General features: G+C 38.0%; 2 protein-coding genes and 2 non-coding genes across 4 annotated transcripts in view; 3 read left to right on the top strand and 1 right to left on the bottom strand.

The window, feature by feature from the left end:
- The first annotated feature begins 61 nt into the window (after positions 1 to 61).
- Positions 62 to 134, top strand: trnar-ucg (transfer RNA arginine (anticodon UCG)). The gene has a single exon. It is a non-coding gene; the product is annotated as a tRNA-Arg (tRNA).
- Positions 135 to 2,192: 2,058 nt separating this feature from the next.
- On the top strand, positions 2,193 to 11,281 carry LOC115430998 (tubulin alpha-1C chain-like). Its single transcript, XM_030151226.1, has 4 exons — positions 2,193 to 2,300; positions 6,547 to 6,769; positions 7,784 to 7,932; positions 10,172 to 11,281. Exons 1-4 carry the CDS (start codon positions 2,298 to 2,300, stop codon positions 11,147 to 11,149), a joined length of 1,353 nt encoding a protein of 450 aa, XP_030007086.1. The 5' UTR covers positions 2,193 to 2,297; the 3' UTR covers positions 11,150 to 11,281.
- Positions 6,391 to 21,763, bottom strand: part of LOC115430824 (inactive dipeptidyl peptidase 10-like) — a 116,080-nt gene continuing 100,707 nt past the window's right edge. The window contains exon 28 of the mRNA XM_030151078.1: positions 6,391 to 6,441. The gene's annotated coding sequence lies outside the window, so the exon portion shown is untranslated. The remainder of the gene's footprint in view (positions 6,442 to 21,763) is intronic.
- On the top strand, positions 18,116 to 18,188 carry trnar-ucg (transfer RNA arginine (anticodon UCG)). Its single transcript has one exon. It is a non-coding gene; the product is annotated as a tRNA-Arg (tRNA).

Here is a 21,763-nt window from a genome sequence, read left to right as displayed (position 1 = left end):
GCCCACAACATCACATTAATATAATGGAAAAACATATTGATCATCAAATTGCTAATACAATGGCTGCGTGGCCTAATGGATAAGGCGTCTGACTTCGAATCAGAAGATTGAGGGTTCGAGTCCCTTCGCGGTCAGAGAACTTACTGCCATTTTCAACACTTTCACTTCACAATAAAACATACTGCATTTAATTCAAGCACCAGCTGATAACACCACACTGTGGAATTTTCACGTTGGAGTGGGTTCTGTCCATCCAAACACATGCACCTTCATAGATTAACTGGCAAACCTAAATGGATGAATTACAAAACATGTAAACTTTCTATAATAAGATTTATTTTTTTTACACAAGCTCTACTGCTTTGACAACACCAAGACTGATTTTAATCTAGATGGATGAGACAGTAACACACACACACACACACACACAATTGAAAACCTGACCCACTGGTGAATCATCCGTGTATGTCACACGTACCAACTGCAACAAAATTAAAGTGTAAAAAATGTAAGGCAAAGATATTGTAAAAGACACGACAAGAAAAAAAATGTAATAAAGGTATGTAATAAAACGAAAACGGCATAAAAGATATCAGCTAGAGTGTAATCTGAGTTGGTTTTCAATGAGACAAACACACTGGAAAAAAGAGAAAATGAAAGAAAAAACAAGACAAAACAAGGACAAATATGTAATAAGATGAAACAAGGTTTAAAACACACAACAGACAGTAAATGGAGAAATATTTTTCAAAGGTATCAAGTTCTGTCTCTGACTTATTTGTACATTGCAGCAGAATTTTATTTTCTTAATTGAAAATGAGAATGGTTGAAGTGCACTTTTCTACACGTAAAATACCTCCATGAACAAAAGCAGTGAAACTTTAACCAAGTTTGAGTCACTAATAAAGAAAAAACTAAGTCTAAATGTTGGTTTGATGGAGCTTTAGATACAGTCTTGGGTCAAAATGTCAAATTCTGATAAATAATGGAGAGAATGGGTTTTACTCCAAAGGAATGTTTATGTCAGAGCTACCAGATCTACTTTAAAACACAGTCTGCACATTACAATACATTCACTTTACAGTTACTTTATATTAGAATATTTATTAATCTATTGTATAAATGTACATAAATTAATATATATGAGCAATAACACACATCAATCATCATATACATTGAAAACATCAACTAACCAGCACTTTTATCATTTATTTTTCAGCTTATTAAAGTATGTAAGATTTAGCGTATTTATCTCTTTCATGCATAGGTCACTACAGTGGACAGTTATTCTCCAGCTGTTCTCTTGTATATTAATGGGTTTTGTTGTTTTAGTTCCATATCAGCCAACACAGTGGACACTTATGCATCATCCCATACACTGACATTCATACCATTACTGTAACTGTGCTGTTCTTGATAAACCTGATCTGCAGTGACATGTTTGAATGTAAATCAATTGTTATTTGTTGGACAAAAAGATTTTTTTTGCATATTATCTCCATGAAGTGAGTAATTACTAGCATTAGAATATGTTAAAATGTGAGAAGACATCAGATTAGCAGTATTAAAAATGTTTTTATTTCATTGTTTTCATATTACTTTCTGATATTGGGTTTTAAACACGTTTCTTTACTTCAAAAATTAAATGCATGGATATTTTTGTAACTCCATAGAAAAAAAAAAACTCGATCACATTGTTTTTTTCATAGCTAAGGAGGAATAATACTCAATAAATACTCAAAAAATAAATCTTGACTCAGGTTCTCACAATTCATGCATGAAAGGGTTAATGTCTAAAAAATATGTAGGCCAGTATAATCTTCACATTATATTAATATTTTATGCAGTTTAGCTCATTTTGCACATAAACAGCCACTATAAATGTCCTCCAGAGGCCGATGGTAGACATTTATGCATTAAGAACACTTCAGAACTTGGGCTTTTATACTTTTACTTCGATAAAGAACTACTTTTACCCCAGTCTGTTCTGTATACACATATCTGTACGTCTCCTTCAACCACCTCTGTTGTTGGATATTTGTTTTACTATGAAAAGGCCCAACAGGAACCAGGGTTTACCCTCAAGGGGAACATACGGAAAAAAAATAGACTGTGAAAACAGCTGTGGGTGGCTCCTCCTCCTCTTCTCCTCAGGGGGTGGAGCCCCTGTAGTATCTATAAATATGCGTGAGCGACATACTGCCATGACTCCTCTCACAGAGATCTCATTATAGGTGCACTGTGAGAACCTGCACGGCTGAACTTCTTCTGAAAAAAGGGACAATCACACCAACACGATGGTGAGTAATGAAGTGGTTTTACTATTGTCATCAGGTTTTACTTGTAAATTAATGTGAACCATTACGAACCCAAACAGGAAATTGCGCACGAAGAGTGATAAAAACCATCAACTACTGTCATACTCTTGTAATAATCTTGTATCTACTGGTTTCCCTCCATATTTTTCTGAGTTTGAGCTCAGTTTTTCCTCTGTTGGCCCCAGGCTGCTTCTGAAATAACAAACAGCACATAAAAATCTCCCACTGAAAAAACATTTCAGGGCTGAAAAGTAGCAAAGAAAAAGTCGATGAGTGGAAACATGCTAGCAGGCATGAGGCTGCAGCTCCAGTAAAGGTTAACACTTTCCATATGGGGACTGCAGGACTGTGAGGAGGCCCAGCTTGTTTGCCCGGCCGCTCGGGAATGCTGATGTGGCTTCCAGGAGTCTGTGTGTCTCTGTGTATGTGTGTGTGTGTTTTATATTTTGGAATTCCTGCAACTCCCCACCATATTCATAAGCTCTGACATGAGGTTCCTGCTTTGCAAGTAAAACAGTGCAACTACAGTTAAAACACAAGACAACCGCTTCAGATGTAAAACCTCCATAAGCTCAAGAGTCTTATGTGAATTCTTCAGCTTTGACCTTTCCCTTTTGACTTTGATCCGACCTGACGCAGTGCAAATAGGGAGTGTTTTGTAATATTTGCAGGTCATTCACAACAACAGCGTAATGAGGAGTGCGCTGAAGCTTCCCCAAATGGTTTTACCACATGTGACCATTTGGTGTCCATTTGTTGGGGCAGGGGAGGAGGTGTGAAAAGGCTCTCACACCTTATCGCAGAAGAATTTCAGCTCGATTCAGAGTCACTTCAGCGTCAACAGACCGAACAGTACAACGCACTGCTTTGTTTTCTTTTCCGTGTTGAGATCCTATCATCATACGTGACCGAGGTTTAGCCCAGGAAAACCACCTCCTGTGTTCTGACAGATAAAACTGACTTCATCTCACTTAGCCTGGAAGTGTCAGTTCCACAGTCAGTGTGTCTGGTAAACGTGAACGGATGTGGCCTGTTGCAACACCAGTGACCAAACAGGACGCAGCCCCCACTTACGTCACATGTGCAAGACAGTTTGAAGAGTTTTCAGGCCAGTTTTAGAGCCTGGTTTGTATAAGAGGCAGCCTCCAGATGTGAAAAATGAACTGTCAATATCTGCAGTTCTGTAAAGATCCACAAGAGACTGGCTACAATATTAAATTACACAACTTTACAGCTGAAATAAACATGTTTAGAGCTAGTTTTGGTCTCCATTACTAAATTTCCTTTTCATGACAACTGTACAAGGATAATTTTAATTAATAACTCACTTGTTTAAGTTTAAACTTTCTATTTCAGTTATTATAGATTGACTGGTGGATGAGTGCAGTCCACGTTTGACTGCTAGCTTGGCCGTTTGGTAGATTTTTGGAGCTTCTGTTTATTGAATTAAAGAGTTTTGTCCCTTTAGAGAAGAAAAAGAAAGCTAACGAGAACCTAAAAGAAGTCACTTACATTTTTAATTAATTCTAAAGTTACTTTATTGCAATTCCCTGCTTTTTTGCCCAATCTTGTTATACTACCTAATGTTTGTATCAGTCACTTTTGCATTTTGCCTGTTAGCCTGCATGCTAAATAGGGAAGCTAGTCCTACCTGGTGTTTATAGCTTAAGTTGACAATACTGTTATTAATATAACTTTATGTATGTGGCAATGCTCATTATTGCTGAAATCAGGAGGGTTCTTCTTCTTGTTCTGCAAGTCTTTTGCAAATCATGTTTAAATGAATAAAAGTACGATGAACAAGTGAAGGCATTTTTCCAAGCTTCACGTCCCCAGCACATCCTCTTGTTCAAATATGAGCACTTTTGGGCCCAGAATCACAAGATGACTTTGACAAAAAATATCAAATTTGATGAAAATCGTGGAGGCTTTGTCCATTTTTATGCAATTAAACTATTACAAGTATGTTGATTTTTTTGGGGTACAACAAAATATGTACCTGTGTTAAAAGTTTGATGTCAAAATCCATATGCGTTTGGATTTCCAAGCAAAATTCAACATCAATCCAACATCTGAGAATGACGTTAAGCCCTCATTGGATTTTGCCTTTTGTCCGATTTAAGTTTTCAAACAAGTCCAGTATCTGTCTGGCGTTATATCGACATCCACCATCAGCTGGGACGCGGTTCAGACTTGTTTTTGGTGAGATCATGGATGGATCATTTCTCAGTTGTTTGTCAGATAGAGCTGACGTGATATAAACTGCAGGGTCTGACTCCAAACAGGTCAGTGGGGTAGTGTAAGGCCGGGTCGCCTGACATCTTGCCCAAAATAGCTGTCAGCTGAGCCGGCTGCCATACTTAGCAACTCCCATTTCACTGTAAGCTCCTCCCACACCTCTATCACAAACTTTTATGGAAGGATGGAGAGGGATATGGTGGGTTTAATTTGCTACACATCAAACAAAATACATAAAAATTAGGAATGAAGCTCTAGGCAAGTTGGATTTACAACTTTTGAAGAACATGATGCTGATTTCTTGGGTTATGGGATACTTTTACCCAGGTTTATTGAAGCATAAAACATAACTTTTTGGTCATAAGTATTCCTAATTCTGTTGTACTGATCTATATGACATTAATACAAATTAAGACCTCATTTTTGGATTTCCTAAGGATCAACAAAACTCTCACAATTATTAGATTGGTTTAGTTTCTTAGGGAAGACCTGTTTGTTGTTGTTCAGAAGAATTTACACTTGAAAAACATGATAAGCTACCCTGTCAAGATGCTTTCTGGCTCTGCTACAGGTCTGACATCACCAAAATTCCACAACAGTAAATATTTCTGAATCACATGTCCAAACAAAAAATGAGGTCAAAGGTTATCCTCAGCTATGGAGAGGTCGATCCTTCCCTCAGACCACAATCGTTCAGTGGAATTATTTACTACACCAGTATATATAAACTTAAGGGTTGGCTTCAAGTCCTGTTCTGGCAGGTATGAAGAGTAAAAATACCTGTGAAGCGACATCATAGACATGGAGAGAGCTGCCAAAAGAGCACAATGGTGTTTTGACAGCAATAGTTAACACATTCGTGTTGGTGTGTCAGGGGTGAGGTGACAGCTGGCACATTGTTGCTGAAATAATCTGAACATTTAGTGGTGACTCAAAGATGTTCTTTTGCAATCAAAGACACTGACGTAAGTGGTGTTCTCAAAAAACAGAGAACTTTGGGTTTGCCTTTTAGTGTTTTCCATGAAGGGCCGTTATATCAAAATAGCAAAGACCATCCTCTATTCTCAAACTCTTTCAGGACAAATCTCACTTCCAGATGATGAGACTGAACTTGTTTCTCTCAGCCCTCATGCACTCATTGCCTCCCCCACCCCCCTCACCCACATCTTTTAGCAGAAATACTTGAGCAGGGTGTGGAAACACTTTGGCCTCTGCAGACATGCTGACAACCCTGTGGTAATTACCTCTGCTAGCATATTTAGACCTACCACCACTGATGCAGCTTTGGATATATTTAATTTTTGCATTGAGCTCAGATTACCTTACAAATGCATGAAGAATCATCACAGCATGTTGACTCGACCCAGTGTTTCCGCAGTTTAAGTGTAACGTCCAGCAGGTCACGACACCTTTTGACGTAGACATGTCGTCCCTAAGTTACCAGGAATACAGTCCACTGGCACACTGACCCGTGGAGAACCATGGGTCATATTAATAGCAATATCTAGGGACTGAAGTTAGTAAATGCGTCGTTCCTGTTTTTAATGTCATTTCTCGTCATACAACATGGTACTGTGCTTCCGGTCAACCATCATGTACTGAAGCTAGTAAATGCATCGTTCCTGTGTTTTTAACTTAGTTTTCTGTCATGCAGTGTGGTACTGCGCTCCCAGTCAACCGAGCTGATTGTAGGGGTTGTAAGGCTATTGTATTTTAAAATGACTAATATCGCCCAAAATATTGGTCCTATCAACTTGCCAAGATATTTACTGTGAAGATGGGACTATTCCTCAACTGTAGGTACCAAATTGGCCAGTTAAAAACGTCGACATTTCTCAGAACTCTGCAGATACACATACACGCACACACACACACACATACATACCTTCCAGTACTATGATATAGATACTATTGGATTAAGAAGCTAAATAGACTGCTGACGCACCTTCAATCATGTATAAATGTCTAAAAGCTTGATTCTCATCCACAGCGCGAGTGTATTTCTATCCACGTTGGCCAGGCTGGTGTCCAGATGGGCAACACCTGCTGGGAGCTGTACTGCCTGGAGCACGGCATCCAGCCTGATGGACACATGCCCAGTGACAAGCCCGCCGGAGGCTACGACGACTCCTTCACCACCTTCTTCAGTGAGACCGGCACTGGAAAGTATGTCCCAAGAGCCATCTTTGTGGACCTGGAACCTACTGTTATCGGTAAGTTCAAAGGAGGTTCGATTAAGAATTGCAATTTTAGTAGAAGTAATTAAAAGTCAAGAGATTTCTAGGAGTTTTGGGAGTTAGTCTGAAGTAGTTTTTGGTGAAAGTTCAGTATACAACGCCTAAGGCCAGGTTCCTGAAACTTTGGACTCAAGCACTTGAAAGGGTTAGACACAAGAAAGCTATAAAGACTATAAAGTTATGAAGCTATAAAAATTCAATCAGACAATCATGACCCATTTGAACTAGAACTTTTACTCTATTTTGCAACGACAAAGCCTGTTGGAAACTTGTGCTGAACATCTTAAGAAAAAAAATGCACTCTGAAGAGGCCTCTTGGAAAACAAAAGACCACCACCAGAATCAATTTTTAACCAATTTGCATAATGTGAAAAACAAGGAAGTCGCATCTACTTTTTTGAACTTTATCAAATCTCGTATACTGCATTCCTGAGTTACACAATTTGACTATGAATAGGTAAGACTGTCCAAAAACATGGCTGCCATTGACCAAAATATCTTGAGGAGGCCTCAGCATGGAAGTGTCCCTAATCTGGTGGCCATTTGTCCAGTCATTGTACATTTTCTTAGATGTCTATTAAATGTGCTAAATCTTACATAATTTAATAACATGAATTGGAAAACAAATTAAGAAGAGATATGTGTGTACAGAACAGACTGGCTTTTAGAAACGATCTGCCTCTGAGATTATATGTGCAAAATTTTACATACTTTAATAACATGAATTGGAAAACAAATGATAAAAGTGCTGGTGCTGATGTTTTCAATGTATATGATAAAGTGTTATTACTCATATATTGGTGTATGTCCATGTCCATGTATCTAATATATTTATAAATGTTCCAGTATAAAGAACCTGTAAAGTGAATGTATTGTATTGCTCAGACAGTGTTTTGAAGTAGATCTTGTAGCTCTGAGAGAAACATTCCTTTAGAATAAAACACAAACAACTATTATGAATCTCTCAGAACTTTTCTTTCTCTTCTGTAGATGAGGTTCGTACAGGCACATACCGCCAGCTTTTCCACCCGGAGCAGCTGATCTCAGGAAAAGAGGATGCGGCCAACAACTACGCCCGTGGTCACTACACCGTCGGAAAAGAGCACATAGACTCCGTACTCGACAGGATCCGAAAATTGGTGAGAAGGACCGTCTGCCTGGGGCTGGAAAATGTTCACAAAGTCATTATTGATGAAAGGCTGGATTTTTCAGCAATTAGACAACATGTAGAAGATATCATTGACGATGCTTTGTGAAGTGCAGAGCTGCTAGCTGTTTTGTTTCACTGCACACAAAAGGAGAACGAAATCTTCAACAGACACTCCTTTAAGCAAACATCAAGAAACTTTCATTGTAGTATGTGTATGTGTAGAAGTGAGGTGTTCTTTGTGGAGGATACATACAGGCAAGAACACCAGGATAAGTCTAAGACATTTTTATTAATTAAAATGTCCTTATTATTATAGCATGGTTTGTTTTATTACAGAAGACTTCAACTAAAATAGCATAAGGTCCACTAAGTCAGTCATTCTCAAACTGAAGGCAGAACAATTAAAAATGCAGCTTTATGCTTTGTCCCCAGATTAAAACATTGAGAGATTTTTCTAAACATATAAATATTCTTAGTTTTGATGGAACATGCTTTGGTTTGATATACCTAACCCTAAATCAGTGTTTTTCAGCCTTGGGGTCAGGACCCCACAATTTTTTTTTTTTTTTTTAAATTACTAATAAAAAATATATAGTGAGCTGAGAGACAATCCCTATACATAAAAAACATGACAAACTATGAAGCTGAAACTGAAGCACTGTGGTACTGTTTATCTTTCAAAAGTTGATTGTGGTCAGTTTCAGATGCTGCAGCCCTTTCATAATTCATAGTTTGAGTAATTGTTTGTTCAGTATTAACTGTCAGCCTTGTAAATCCGAGTTGGACTGACTGTACATATATAAAATACTCACTTTGTGCAGTAATCTATACCTGGCTTTTCTGCCTCAGTCCATAATTACATACATCATACAGACTAAATGTCATCTAAAATTAACGTTTATTTATATCATAGTATAGCAAACTATTACATGATCAAAAACAAATTGAGTTTAGCAAAAAAAAAAAAACAAAACTCTGTTTTGAATGTCTGGGGTTGCCAGAAATTGGTGATGTTAAAATGGGGTCACAAGACAAAAAAGGCTGTGAACCACTGCCTTAAATCAAGGTAAATACACTTATTATTATTATTATTATTATTATTATTATTATTAATAATAATAATAATTTAAACAATTTAAATTTTGATATTAATGATGCACATTTCCTGTATATGCTGGTTGTATCTTCATTCTGAAAGTGAGAATAGTATGTTCTTATTATAACTGAAACAACCAACCTAATTGGCTTTTCCACATTCCTGTACATAAGAATGAACACATGAATGTGATTTGTGACATGTTTTCTTTTTAAACCTAATAGGATTATGCTTCTCTGAGTAACTGTTCAAATGACAGTTGTAGAGGTTTTATTGAATAATATTTAGAGAACTGACTCCAGATCAGTCTGTGTGCACTACATTAAACCGCTTTAACGACATGTCTGATACTAATGACTCTTACTACTGACCGTGGATCAGTAAAGGAGCCCGTGGAGCTGTTCCGTTAGTATTACCAGGTGGGGGTGGGGCTTACCTGAGCAGGTGAATCCACAAAGACCAGGAACAAACTGTCCGGCGGAACGCGAAATCTTACCGGAGATTACACGGATACAAGTTAATTAATAGTTAATTACCAGCGGACGGCAGCTTTAGACCCGATCTACATACACAGACAGTTTCCCGCCATCTGCAGAGTTTAGGACCCCAATAAAACAACAGAGTCGGCCTCACTGTGCCTGTTCAAAAGTCTAATAAAATAAGACAAACGATGAAATAAATAGACAGAAAATACATTTTTAAATTTTATTTTATTTAATTTTTGTATTTTTTTTTATTAATTACTATTATTTTCAATTTTAACTCTCTCTCTCTCTCTCTCTCTCTCTCTCTCTCTCTCTCTATATATATATATATATATATATATATATATATATATATATATATATAGTTAAATGATTGCCTTGAATGAAAATAGCATGATTCAATAGTTTTTTCAGATACATTTATTTATCTACTGTATGTATATTTATTTTTGGAATGTCCTTTGCAGTAGACAGCAAAAATGCATTGCTGGGTCTCAGGAGGATATGGCACACTTTCTTTTATTCTTACTTTAGAATCAGATACTTATACAGCACTTTTTGGATCCTTTAAAAAATAGAGTTTACTATGATATTGTTTTTCAAAATTGTAATTTTCTTAACTCATGAATCTTGCTTTTGTCTTTTAGTCTGACCAGTGCACCGGTCTTCAGGGTTTCCTGGTCTTCCATTCCTTCGGAGGAGGAACAGGCTCCGGCTTCACTTCTCTGCTGATGGAGCGACTCTCAGTCGACTTTGGCAAGAAGTCCAAACTGGAGTTTGCCATCTACCCGGCTCCTCAGGTGTCCACAGCGGTGGTGGAGCCCTACAACTCCATCCTGACCACCCACACCACCCTGGAGCACTCTGACTGCGCCTTCATGGTGGACAATGAGGCCATCTATGACATCTGCCGCAGGAACCTGGACATCGAGCGCCCATCTTACACCAACCTGAACCGCCTCATCAGCCAGATCGTGTCCTCCATCACTGCCTCTCTGCGCTTTGATGGTGCCTTGAATGTGGACCTGACAGAGTTCCAGACCAACCTGGTGCCTTATCCTCGTATCCACTTCCCTCTAGCTACCTACGCTCCTGTTATCTCAGCAGAGAAGGCCTACCACGAGCAGCTCACTGTGGCCGAAATTACCAACTCCTGCTTTGAGCCTGCCAACCAGATGGTCAAGTGTGACCCTCGTCATGGCAAATACATGGCCTGCTGCCTCCTGTACCGTGGCGACGTGGTGCCCAAAGACGTCAACGTGGCCATCAGCAACATCAAAACCAAACGCACCATCCAGTTTGTGGACTGGTGTCCCACTGGCTTCAAGGTGGGCATCAACTACCAGCCTCCTACTGTGGTTCCAGGAGGAGACCTGGCCAAGGTCCAGAGGGCCGTGTGCATGCTGAGCAACACCACAGCCATCGCAGAGGCCTGGGCTCGCCTGGACCACAAGTTTGACCTGATGTATGCCAAGAGAGCCTTCGTCCACTGGTACGTTGGAGAGGGGATGGAAGAAGGCGAGTTCTCTGAGGCTAGAGAGGACATGGCTGCCCTGGAGAAGGATTACGAAGAGGTTGGCGTCGACTCATTTGAGGGGGATGAAGAGGGCGAAGAAGAATATTAAAACCAGAATATGGTTGTCCTGTGTCAACTAACAGAAATGCTCTGGATTGTCACCGAGATTAAATGAAGCAGGTCAAGTGTTTACGACTGGTGTGTAAACCACTAATAAAAACTAAGCAGCTTTTTGTCCACAGTGGTGTTTTATTTTTTATTTAATCTTTATTTAACCAGATAAAACCCACTGAGATCAGGATCTCTTTCACAAGAGTGACCTGGCCAAGAGGTCAGCAGCACATGCTATCGGAACAGTTACAAGGAAGTGACAGTATAAATTAAACATATAATTTTAGAGGTGCAATAGTGTTTTCAACAAGAAGCACAGGAGCTGTAGCACAACAACAAACAATAATTTAAAATTTAAAACACAGGCGCTGTCCAATGGTCTCATGTTGTCTGTCCCTCAGGATAGAACAGAAGGCTCCATGTGAAATAATCTTTTATTGAACAAAGATCATCCACTATCTTCTTTAAAAAAAAAAAAAAAAAAAAACTTCCTGCACTTCCTACTTTTTCTTCTGACCACAGTTTTGCACTGAGAGCATAATCACTATTTACTTCCCTGTTTGTAATGGTTTGGCAGCCAGAAGGAGGGAAAGGACCCAAGTGCAGACAGGAGAAATGTATTAAAAACACAGCTTACACGGAGGTGGGAGGGCTGGAATTCAGTCCAAGATAGAATGAAGGTAAAACAAAATGATAAGAAAAAACAATAGAAGGAAACATGAAGAAACATGGGTAGACAACAAGTTTGAGTCACACAAAACAAGGAAAACACAGCAGTATCTGGTCACAGTATCATACGACATACCACTTGGATGGTAAAAATACCTGGATATCTACTACTATGAGCAAATAGATCCACTCCAAAAATAGCATGTGGTTAGCTAATACTAGGTAGCAACTGACACAGGAATATCACACATGACGTTATATGAGAATATTATTGGTGTCAAATGATTTCTTGGGGAAAAAAACATAAACTAATGTCATGTGACTGCATACATTTTCAAATATAGTTTACTGAACTATGTATTACTATAAAAAAAGAACATTCACTCATAGTTAATATGCATGAAATAAGTTGTTAATATCAATTACAGTCACTGTTAATGTGCCAGTATGAACTTCCAGATCTTTAAATACCTATGAAAGAAAAAAATATATATACCACAAAATATTTAAAATTAGATCAGGAAAAATTAAAGTAGGTGAAATGAACCTCAAAAAACTTCATTTACAATGAACAATTCATGGTAATTGATAACAAATAATGTGATCATAACTGTTTGCAGGAATGATGTACAGCTCTGATTGGAAGATTTAGTTTTGAGAAGACATGAAACAGTTTTATTTTGACGTATGTTCAAGAACCATAATGCTCTTATTGTGAAGGCTTTCCGCTTTGAGAATACCCTAAAAATGCATTTTTTTTTAAACTCATAAAGACCCAGTGTAACTTTTTTGGCAGTTCCCAGATTAATTTTCTTCTCTATTTAACCTATTCTAAGTGATTTATCACCATTTATTATAGTATTATCCTCTGTATTTTACATTTTTTCCAGTGAAAATCATCTGTTTTCCTTTATTTAATTCACTGATCATGTAGATGTTCATAAAAGCTCAGAGTAAATTCAAAGGTTATTGTATCAAAACAGAAAAAAATGAAGAAAAAGTAACGTTTTCAGTCAAATCTGTCATTAACTGAATGTAATCCCCGTGTGCCATTCCACTGTCAGTGATCCAACTCCATGGGTTTTACTGGTGAGTCAATGTTGTAGAAGACGACAGTGTTTCCATGGTAACGACGGAGCCTCTGAACGTCCAAATGGGTCCTATCTGATGACCATGAAAAGACGACAAACTACATTTTACACCAATTATTTACATGGATTGGTAGGATTAGTGGATCAGCACTTTAGATCAGTAGATAGTTTTGGTCGATGGATGTTTGGGTTTTTATGCGTTAAAGTTAATAAGTTAATGAAACCCTTTAAAATAAAATATCCACCTAACTTTACATCTAATGGACAGATGAACTGTGGGTGTGCTGCCACTAGATGGCAGTATGTCTGTGCTGTCCTTACAACAGCAGTCACAGCTGATTCCCAAGGACAGCACCTTGACTTAGAGGTAAGGAGAACATACCCTGTACTTGCACAGATTCCGGGTGTTGTTTGACCTTTTAAGGGAAACCTTAAACCGGGCCAATAAAGAGCTACTTTTTCCAGTTGGATGTGAAAGATTGTGAGAAGCCTGCACCGAGCTTTGACCTCGGCATTCCCCAGCACACTGCTCTGAACTGGAACAAGCCTGGTCTTATCAGTGGCAGACAATACTAATGCTCCTGTGGCTGAATGGGGTCAAGTCCCTGGAGCTGGAGACGAAATCTGGTGGAAAGTCTGAAAACACGAGTTTAGGTGTGAACTGTATGCTGGTACAACAGTACTGTTACAAACTGACTTCAGGCTCATAGTAATACATGCATCATACTGTGCATGTGAAAGTCTGTGGGCGTAGTCTTTTTACTTTTATAACAAGTTGCAGTTTCTCTTACAGATAATGATTATAATATTATTATATGTTATGCGCTGTAAGTTTGTATGTTCCAACCTGATCCAAACAGGAAACATGAAAATTTGGATACTTCTTGTCATCTGTACTTTTTCTTTTTTTTTAATAATAGGATACATTTTTAGTATAAATATCCTCTCAGTACAGGTATAAGCATGTCCAGTTTTCCAAAAACCCACTAACAAAAAAAAAAAAAAAAAGGTCCACATTCAATTAATTACAAGTGTTATAGCTATTCTATTCTGTTATGTTTTCTATAGATGTTTTATCAAAGTAACAGAGGAAAGGCTTCCATGTTATATAAAATTTCTCAGATGATCCTCTGAGAGAAAATTCGATCTTTTCCAGTTTCAAGACAGACATTACATCCGGTTGTCATCTGTACTTAACAACAGTTTTGTGTCTAATTAAAAATAAGGCTATTTCCTATTGCCATGTAAGAGATGAATAGTTCAATATTTGCTTTAATAATACTTTACATGTCAGATGACTGAGTGAGGTTGTTTCAGGAAATATATATGACTGCAGCCCCTGGAAACATTAGATAATATTAACAAAATATACACAAGTAAAATATATTAACAAAAAAATACATGAAATTCAAACACATTCTTGTAGTTTTGATTCTTGGTTTCCCGTGGGTCTATTGCATTAGCATATACAACAACTGTAGCACACATAGGAAGTAGACTAAACAGATAATAACTTAAGATGAGAGACTCTGACCTCCAGGTGTAACCAGGTAATGGTCAGGTGGACTTCGATGGGAGACCAGAGTCTGATCTGTGAACATGGAGTCTAATGGTAGAAGAGGCTCATTTCACTAAATAAGTAACTACATTGTCAACAAAAGGTTCACTGTTGTAGAGAAGTGTCAGTTTGAGGTTCTGTTCAAGGACATGTAGCTGAAACAGGGACCAAACACACATGAGTTTTTATGTCTTTTTTGCCTCTATATTGTCAAAATACAGTGGAAATGTGGAACATAGCCAAACTCACCAAACATGTTCCTAATGTTATCATTTAACAGCTAACAAGTCCATAAAAGTAACTGATACAACTGGCTGATAGTTATATACGACACCCAATCTGAGGTCCTGTCCACACTGGCAAAACTATCATTATTCTCTATACATTTGTGCCTGTTTTCTACAAGTAAAAAGCATTTTTATTCATTCAAATGGAGGTTTCTATATACCTTTGAAAATGAAGTTTTGTAAAACTCAGGTTTGTGTTTAACCATGCAGACAGAGAAAACAAACAGATTAGAAAACAGTCCACACTCCAAATCACACATGTCTATTCACTATATTAATCCCAATGGGAAATGCAGGTTGTTTTGTTTAATGAACACACACCTGACACATCAAATACAGGTCATATCTGTGTTTAAGTTGAGGTTTAACCTGCAGTAGATCCAGGTCAGCATGGACACATTTAGGACACATGACATTCAGTGTAGAGGAGAAAACCATGGGGTAAGGAAGCTGTCAAAATGTATGTGTGCATAACATAGAAATGTGTCCATATTAGTTTGTAGTTGTGCAAAAAAATAAATATTTGTAAAATGTTTTGTGTGCATTTTATCTGTCAAAATAATAATGACTAAGTTTTGACAAGAATTACAAACAGCTTTTTGATTGCCCTTTCTCCATTACGAACACAAATTCACCAACTCTACTGTCAAAAATACATCACCACTTCACTTCACCACTTCTGACAGGTAAAATGCACACTATACATTTTATGTGTGATTGAACTCATTCAAGAGCTTACAAATACCTATTTTTTTCACAACTATATTTATTTTTGTAAAACTACAGGCTACTATGCACACATATCTGTCTGTGGCACATGAATATTTTGACAATTTCCTTACCCCATAGTATTCTACATAATACAGGGTGGGGAAGCAAAATTTACAACACTTTGAGGCAGGGATTGAAAGACAGTGTATGACCAATTAGTTTACTGAAAGGCATGAGAATTTATTTGCCACAAGAAAATTGACATAATAGAAAATGTTTTTATTCTATGTGTCCTCCTTCTTTCTCAATAACTGCCTTCACACGCTTCCTGAAACTTGCGCAAGTGTTCCTAAAATATTCGGGTGACAACTTCTCCCATTCTTCTTTAATAGTATCTTCCAGACTTTCTCGTAATAGTTTTGCTCATAGTCATTCTCTTCTTTCCATTATAAACAGTCTTTATGGACACTCCAACTATTTTTGAAATCTCCTTTGGTGTGACGAGTGCATTCAGCAAATCACACACTCTTTGACGTTTGCTTTCCTGATTACTCATATGGGCAAAAGTTTCTGAAAAGGTATGGATAATAGTGTTAGGTATGATTATGACATCAATATATGTTTGGTTTCAAAACAACTGACGTAGTGCCTGCTGAGAAAAAACAACTAAATGTTCATTGTAAATTTTGCTTCCCCACCCTGTATAAAAAATACACTTCAACCACTCAACCCAACTTTTTTAGACCAATGGAAACTATGGTTGACCTGAGGGTTTGTACCAGTTTGTAGTCATTTCTTGTGGGTAGAGATACTTTGTTGAATGAAGGTCATGTGGATAGATTACTAAAATATATGAAAATATGTCAACCGTGGGTGTGGAATTAAGCTAATTAGCTGCTACACACCAGATTGTTTTCAGACACAGTGGCAGATGATGCCTGTGACATGATCAAGAGGAACAATGAAGGAAAGTGCTACTTTTCCATGAATGACACATAGTACAAGGTCTGAACACATACAGTGATTGGCTGATAGAGATAAAGTGGGAGGGAGGAAGACAGCCACAGACCAATGAAATAAGTTTACCACCAAACAACTAATGCAGTGTTTTTCAACCTTGGGGTCGGGACCCTATGTGGGGTCACCTGGAATTCAAATGGGGTCGCTTGAAATTTTTAGTAATTGATAAACAAAAAAACCAAAAAAAACTTACTAATAAAAAATATATGGTGAGTTGAGAGAGACAATCACAACATACAAAAGACATGACAAACTGTGAAGCTGAAACTGCAGCACTGTGGTACTGTTTATCTGTCAAATGTTCATTGTGGTCGGTTTCAGATGCTGCAGCTCTTTCATAATTCATCGTTTGAGTTCTTGTTTGTTCAGTATTAATTGTCAGCCTTGTAAATCCAAGCTGAACTGACCATACATACCCTGACCAAGGAAAATAAAATTCTCACTTTGTGCAGTAATCTACACCTGTCTTTTCTGCCTCCATCCATAATAATATACAACATAGTGTAGCAAACTATTACATGATCAAAAACAAATTATGTTTAGCAAAAAAAAAAAAGGCTTTGTTTAGAATGTCTGGGGTCACCAGAAATTTGAGATGTTAAAATGGGGTCACAAGCCAAAAAAGGTTGGGAACCAATGAACTAATGAAATCCCACTATTTAGCAGAAAACATCTCTTCAACTTTCCCACTTTAATAAGTATGCACTTAGAGTACTTAATTTTTAATGAACCACTAATTTGAACTTAAAATTAACACAAAATAACTCAAGTAAATTAAACAAATGCCTCAACAGCAACAGATTTAATGTTGAATTTTACAGAGATAATTACAGAAAACCTCATCCAGTACAAACCTACACACAGGCAGGAAACGGCAGCAGAACAGCCTGTTGGTTTGCATGATTTTTGGTATTTTTGCCAGACTGGGACAAACTAAATCTGTTGTGTTGTACTTAATGGTTTGGTAGTTTGGGAAACGGGCTGTTTCTTCTGAATGCTTTAATTATGAGGCTTCTTTAGAACTAGGTTGAATTTTCCATCTGCACAGCACATAATGTTCTTATGAAACTTGTCTTACTTTATAGATTTTTCTGTGCGGAGTCACCAGAGACCCAGTCCGCTCCTGTTTCAGGTCTTAACTCCTAGTTTTTGCAGTAGCTGCTGGAGTTTTCCCTTCCCCTCCTCGGTGGATCAGACCTTCATACTGGCACTGTAATTGCTTTTATGTAATTAAAGCACGATTTGAGTGGCGTGGACAGGGGATTTAGAAAGGTCACAAAGGACAGCAGGAGAGATAAATGTTTTTACTCGCTTCTCTCTCTTTTTTATGTGTCTCTGCTGGTTCACTGGTACAGTATAGGAAGTTTCTCCGACATGTTTTGTTTTCAGTACTGGTGTAATGTAAGTTTACTGACCTGTGATCATACAAAGCTTGGATAAAACCTTAAAACCTAACAAATAGAAGTTGCAGACATAGTAGTGTACGACAAGTCAGGTCCTGAAATGTCCTCGAAATAAGAATGTCTACAGTCGGCCACATTTCCAGTGACTGTGCAAAGAAAACTGAACCAAACATCACTTTAATATAAACTGAAGATTGTTCTTTTTTGCTTCCTTATTAATACATTGACTGCGTGGCCTAATGGATAAGGCGTCTGACTTCGGATCAGAAGATTGAGGGTTCGAGTCCCTTCGTGGTCGGAGGTCCTTTTAGCATTACAGCAAGACAGTGGTTCACCAAAGCTCTGTAGTCCACCTTCACATGGAAGAAAAAGGACGCTCCTTTGAAGACAACGTCAGGATATTGGCCAGAGAACACAAGTGGTTAAAGAGAGGAGTCACAGAAGCCACTTCGATGAAAGTGGAAAATCGTTCCCAGAACAGAGGTGGTGGTCTGAGACACTACTGTTCTAAAATTTATAACACCATTTTAAACAGGTTTCTACAAGTTAAATTTAAGATTTAAGATCTTTTTAAGACTACTGAGAACACAATTTAATGCCCATTTCATAGCCTGTTTCACAGACATACTGGCAAAAATCTGTGACTTAGAGAATTTAGGAAAAATGTATTTATTTACTCCAACGCCTTGATTCCCACTGTTTTGAGTCATTTCTTGCAAAGTTTGCAATAATTGGTTCCTAATTTCAATATAAACTGTCAGGTTGGAAGTGAGTAGACTAACGCTAATTTCTATGTAGCTGGGACATTTCCCAGACACATTTAAACATAAAACAGCAAACAACTTTATGGCAACATAACTTAAGACTTAACATAAGAAAATCTAATACCTTTTAAAGACATTTTTAAAATATTAAATACAGATTTGTAAATTCAAGACTTTTAAGACTTTTTAAGACCCCACGGGAACCCTGTAAACAGTTTCCAACAAACAACCTTCCACACCTGGACTCAACTGAGAGCAATCAACCCCCCACTGAAGGACCTGGACAATGACCCATTCTCCTAAACAACCCTGAAACTTACACACAAACCCTCTACGACTACAGATAGGAATTGATAACAATTTAACGATTCCGATTCCATTACCAATTTTGCTTATCGATTCGATTCCTTATTGATTCTCATTGTGAGCTGAGGGAATAAAAGAGTACAGACAGGTTTGTTTGCATTAACTGTCTTCTGTATTTCCATCTCAGCACAGAAAATATAACGTATACAGTATGCACAAAATAATAATAACAGATGACGCCAGGCCTGGCTCCAGATAGTCATACATGAGGTGACAATCAGAAATGTTAAGGGGCCACATGGGGGGGGAGGGGTTCACACCATACAACCATACAAACTGAAGGTGAAACTTAAGACGCTTTAATAATTCTTCTATGTCTCCTGCAGTTGTGCACCACTTTTTCTTTTCCCCTACCTTCAGTAACTCTTATTTGAGGGGGCAGGACGTTTGTTGCCCCCCCCCCCCCCTCAGAACCCGGCCCAGTGTTCATTCGGCTGCTAGATTCACAAGCGTCGCTAAGTAGCGTGTCAAACACGTGACATTCCTGCAAATGAATCACATGCTGTGTGAACAAATGTTTGAGCGTATTAGAAGTATTTCCCCCTGTGAAGAAATGGAAGCTTTGCAAGTGTTACAAGTGGCTCTGGTGTCACCTTTTCATGGGAAATATAGCTTTGGAGCATTTCTGCCTCGACGCCATGTTGGCTACGTTCTAAACCAAAACAACGCAGCGCACGTGTGACGTCATCACGCATGCGCAACGAAGGCGGAATCGATAAGCAGAATTGTTAAGCAGAATCGTTCAGCAGGCAGGCAAACAATTCCAAGGAACTGAGCTACTGGAAAGCGGTTCTTGATTCCCATCCCCGTCTATGACCTTAACACTTAAGGTCATTAACATATGGGAAAAACAAGCTACACAAACCACTCCCCCTACAGGTTTATAAGTCCACGTTCCCCACCCAGCAATTAGAGCTAAAGTCTCTTGGATGAGAGACAAAACCTTTTCAAAATAGCAAAACCAAGAAGAACCATCACGATGAACGATGACCTGGGCAAATGAGAACTTAGACAGTTCCAAAAGGCCTTATTCTCCATGGATTCCATCTTCCTGCTACTATTATTTTCATTCCTTATCATTTTTCTTTCAATAAATGGATTTAAGAGAGAGGGAGAATGGACAAATAAAACAATTTTAATAAAACGTACAGGCTACCATTATACTGTATAAGATTAAAATGTTATGTATTATCTCTCTGTATCCCATTACACAGGATTGGATGGAGTAAATCCTCCTAAAAGAAGGAGTGAAAGGCAATAGACTCTGTTGTGCTTGGCTTTCCAGTGTGGCAGAAGCAACCACTGCAGATAAATGAAACAGGCCAAACAGTTCAGTGGTGTTCAGACCAACAAAGGAAATGTCATCAGTGGATTCACTGACCAGAAAGAAGGATGCCAATATAAGGGATGCATTAATATTCTATAAGGGATGCACAGTTTGTAAAGTGGATAAAACAGGAACAGAGCTGAGCACAGACTCTGGCAGGTTTTAATGAAAAGGCTGGAAACATACACTTTACTCTTTCTTGTTCTATGTTTATTTGTATTTTCTTGTAATTTAGTTTGTCTTGTGTATATTTGTCTGTAGCAATAATCTATACTACATACTTCAGCCCTTTACAAACAAGCATCGAGTAAATAAATGAATCCAATAAGTTGAAGTGGGAAAAGGCTGTCACATCACCAGGGAAACTGCTCATTTATTCCTTCTACTTATTTAGCTCATAAATGAATGAATCCAAACGACTTCTATATACTTTCAAAGACAGAAAATAGCAGAAAAAGCAAAAAATGTAATGTTACCTGAATATTTTTTTAATAATGCTCATCATGGTAGTGCTGGGCGGTGTGGTAGTGTAGATGTTAACACTTCTACCTCACAGTAATGGATCAGAGTCCGAATCCCCGTCAAATCTTTTTTGTCATAGAGTAAACCAGCTCCTCTGGATTTTCCTGCAAAACAGCTGGATACCTTTGATGAACTCTTTATAAAAACACATATATCCTCATGGCTGTCAGGACTGGTGGGGCCATCTGCTGCACTGAGCATGCTCCCTGAGGGCTTTTGAGTGTTTGGGCTTTTTTATGGGTGGCCCACATGGCAGATCCAGAGGCCCACTGGTGTTTTTTTTTTTTTTTTTTCTGAACTCAATGACTTAATGGCCCATTTCCCATCTTGCAAAGGGTGTTAGCAGTGCACTTGACCCACCTTGAAATACAAACCAAGAACTGTCACATAGAAGTCAGAAGGTGAAGTCAATTCTGTGCCACAAGGAAAGCCTTTTGGGGTCATACACACCACCAACCCATTTTACACACACGATCAGTTAGATATTAGTTTTTTTACTCTGCTCTCTGTCTTCTCAAGCTAAAGTAGTTGTAATTTAATGGTTATAAATATTCATTTTAATTCTATAAATCCTATACTTTTATACTTTTTGTTCACTTACAGTTTTGTACCGACTTGAGAGAACGTTACAGAAAATACATACCAGTATAAATGGCACAAAAGATGGAAAATCAGGGCGGATGTTTTGATTCCGGTCTCTATAGATTCCATTCTTTGTTCTCTCCAAGAACAGTCATGTCTTATAGCAAAAATCAATCATCTTCTCCCTCTGGGTTTTCTTATTCAAACATACTTTTTTAAAAAATCTGTCCAACCCAGGCTTCTTTCCACAATTGAACATCAACCGTCTGGCATTTTGGTGAAACAGACCTTAAAATGACTGGCAGGCAATGA

Source organism: Sphaeramia orbicularis, chromosome 2, assembly GCF_902148855.1.
Source record: "Sphaeramia orbicularis chromosome 2, fSphaOr1.1, whole genome shotgun sequence".
NCBI lineage: Eukaryota > Metazoa > Chordata > Actinopteri > Kurtiformes > Apogonidae > Sphaeramia > Sphaeramia orbicularis.
The sequence above is the reverse complement of the archived record's forward strand: the minus strand, read 5'-3'. Positions and strand labels throughout refer to the sequence as shown.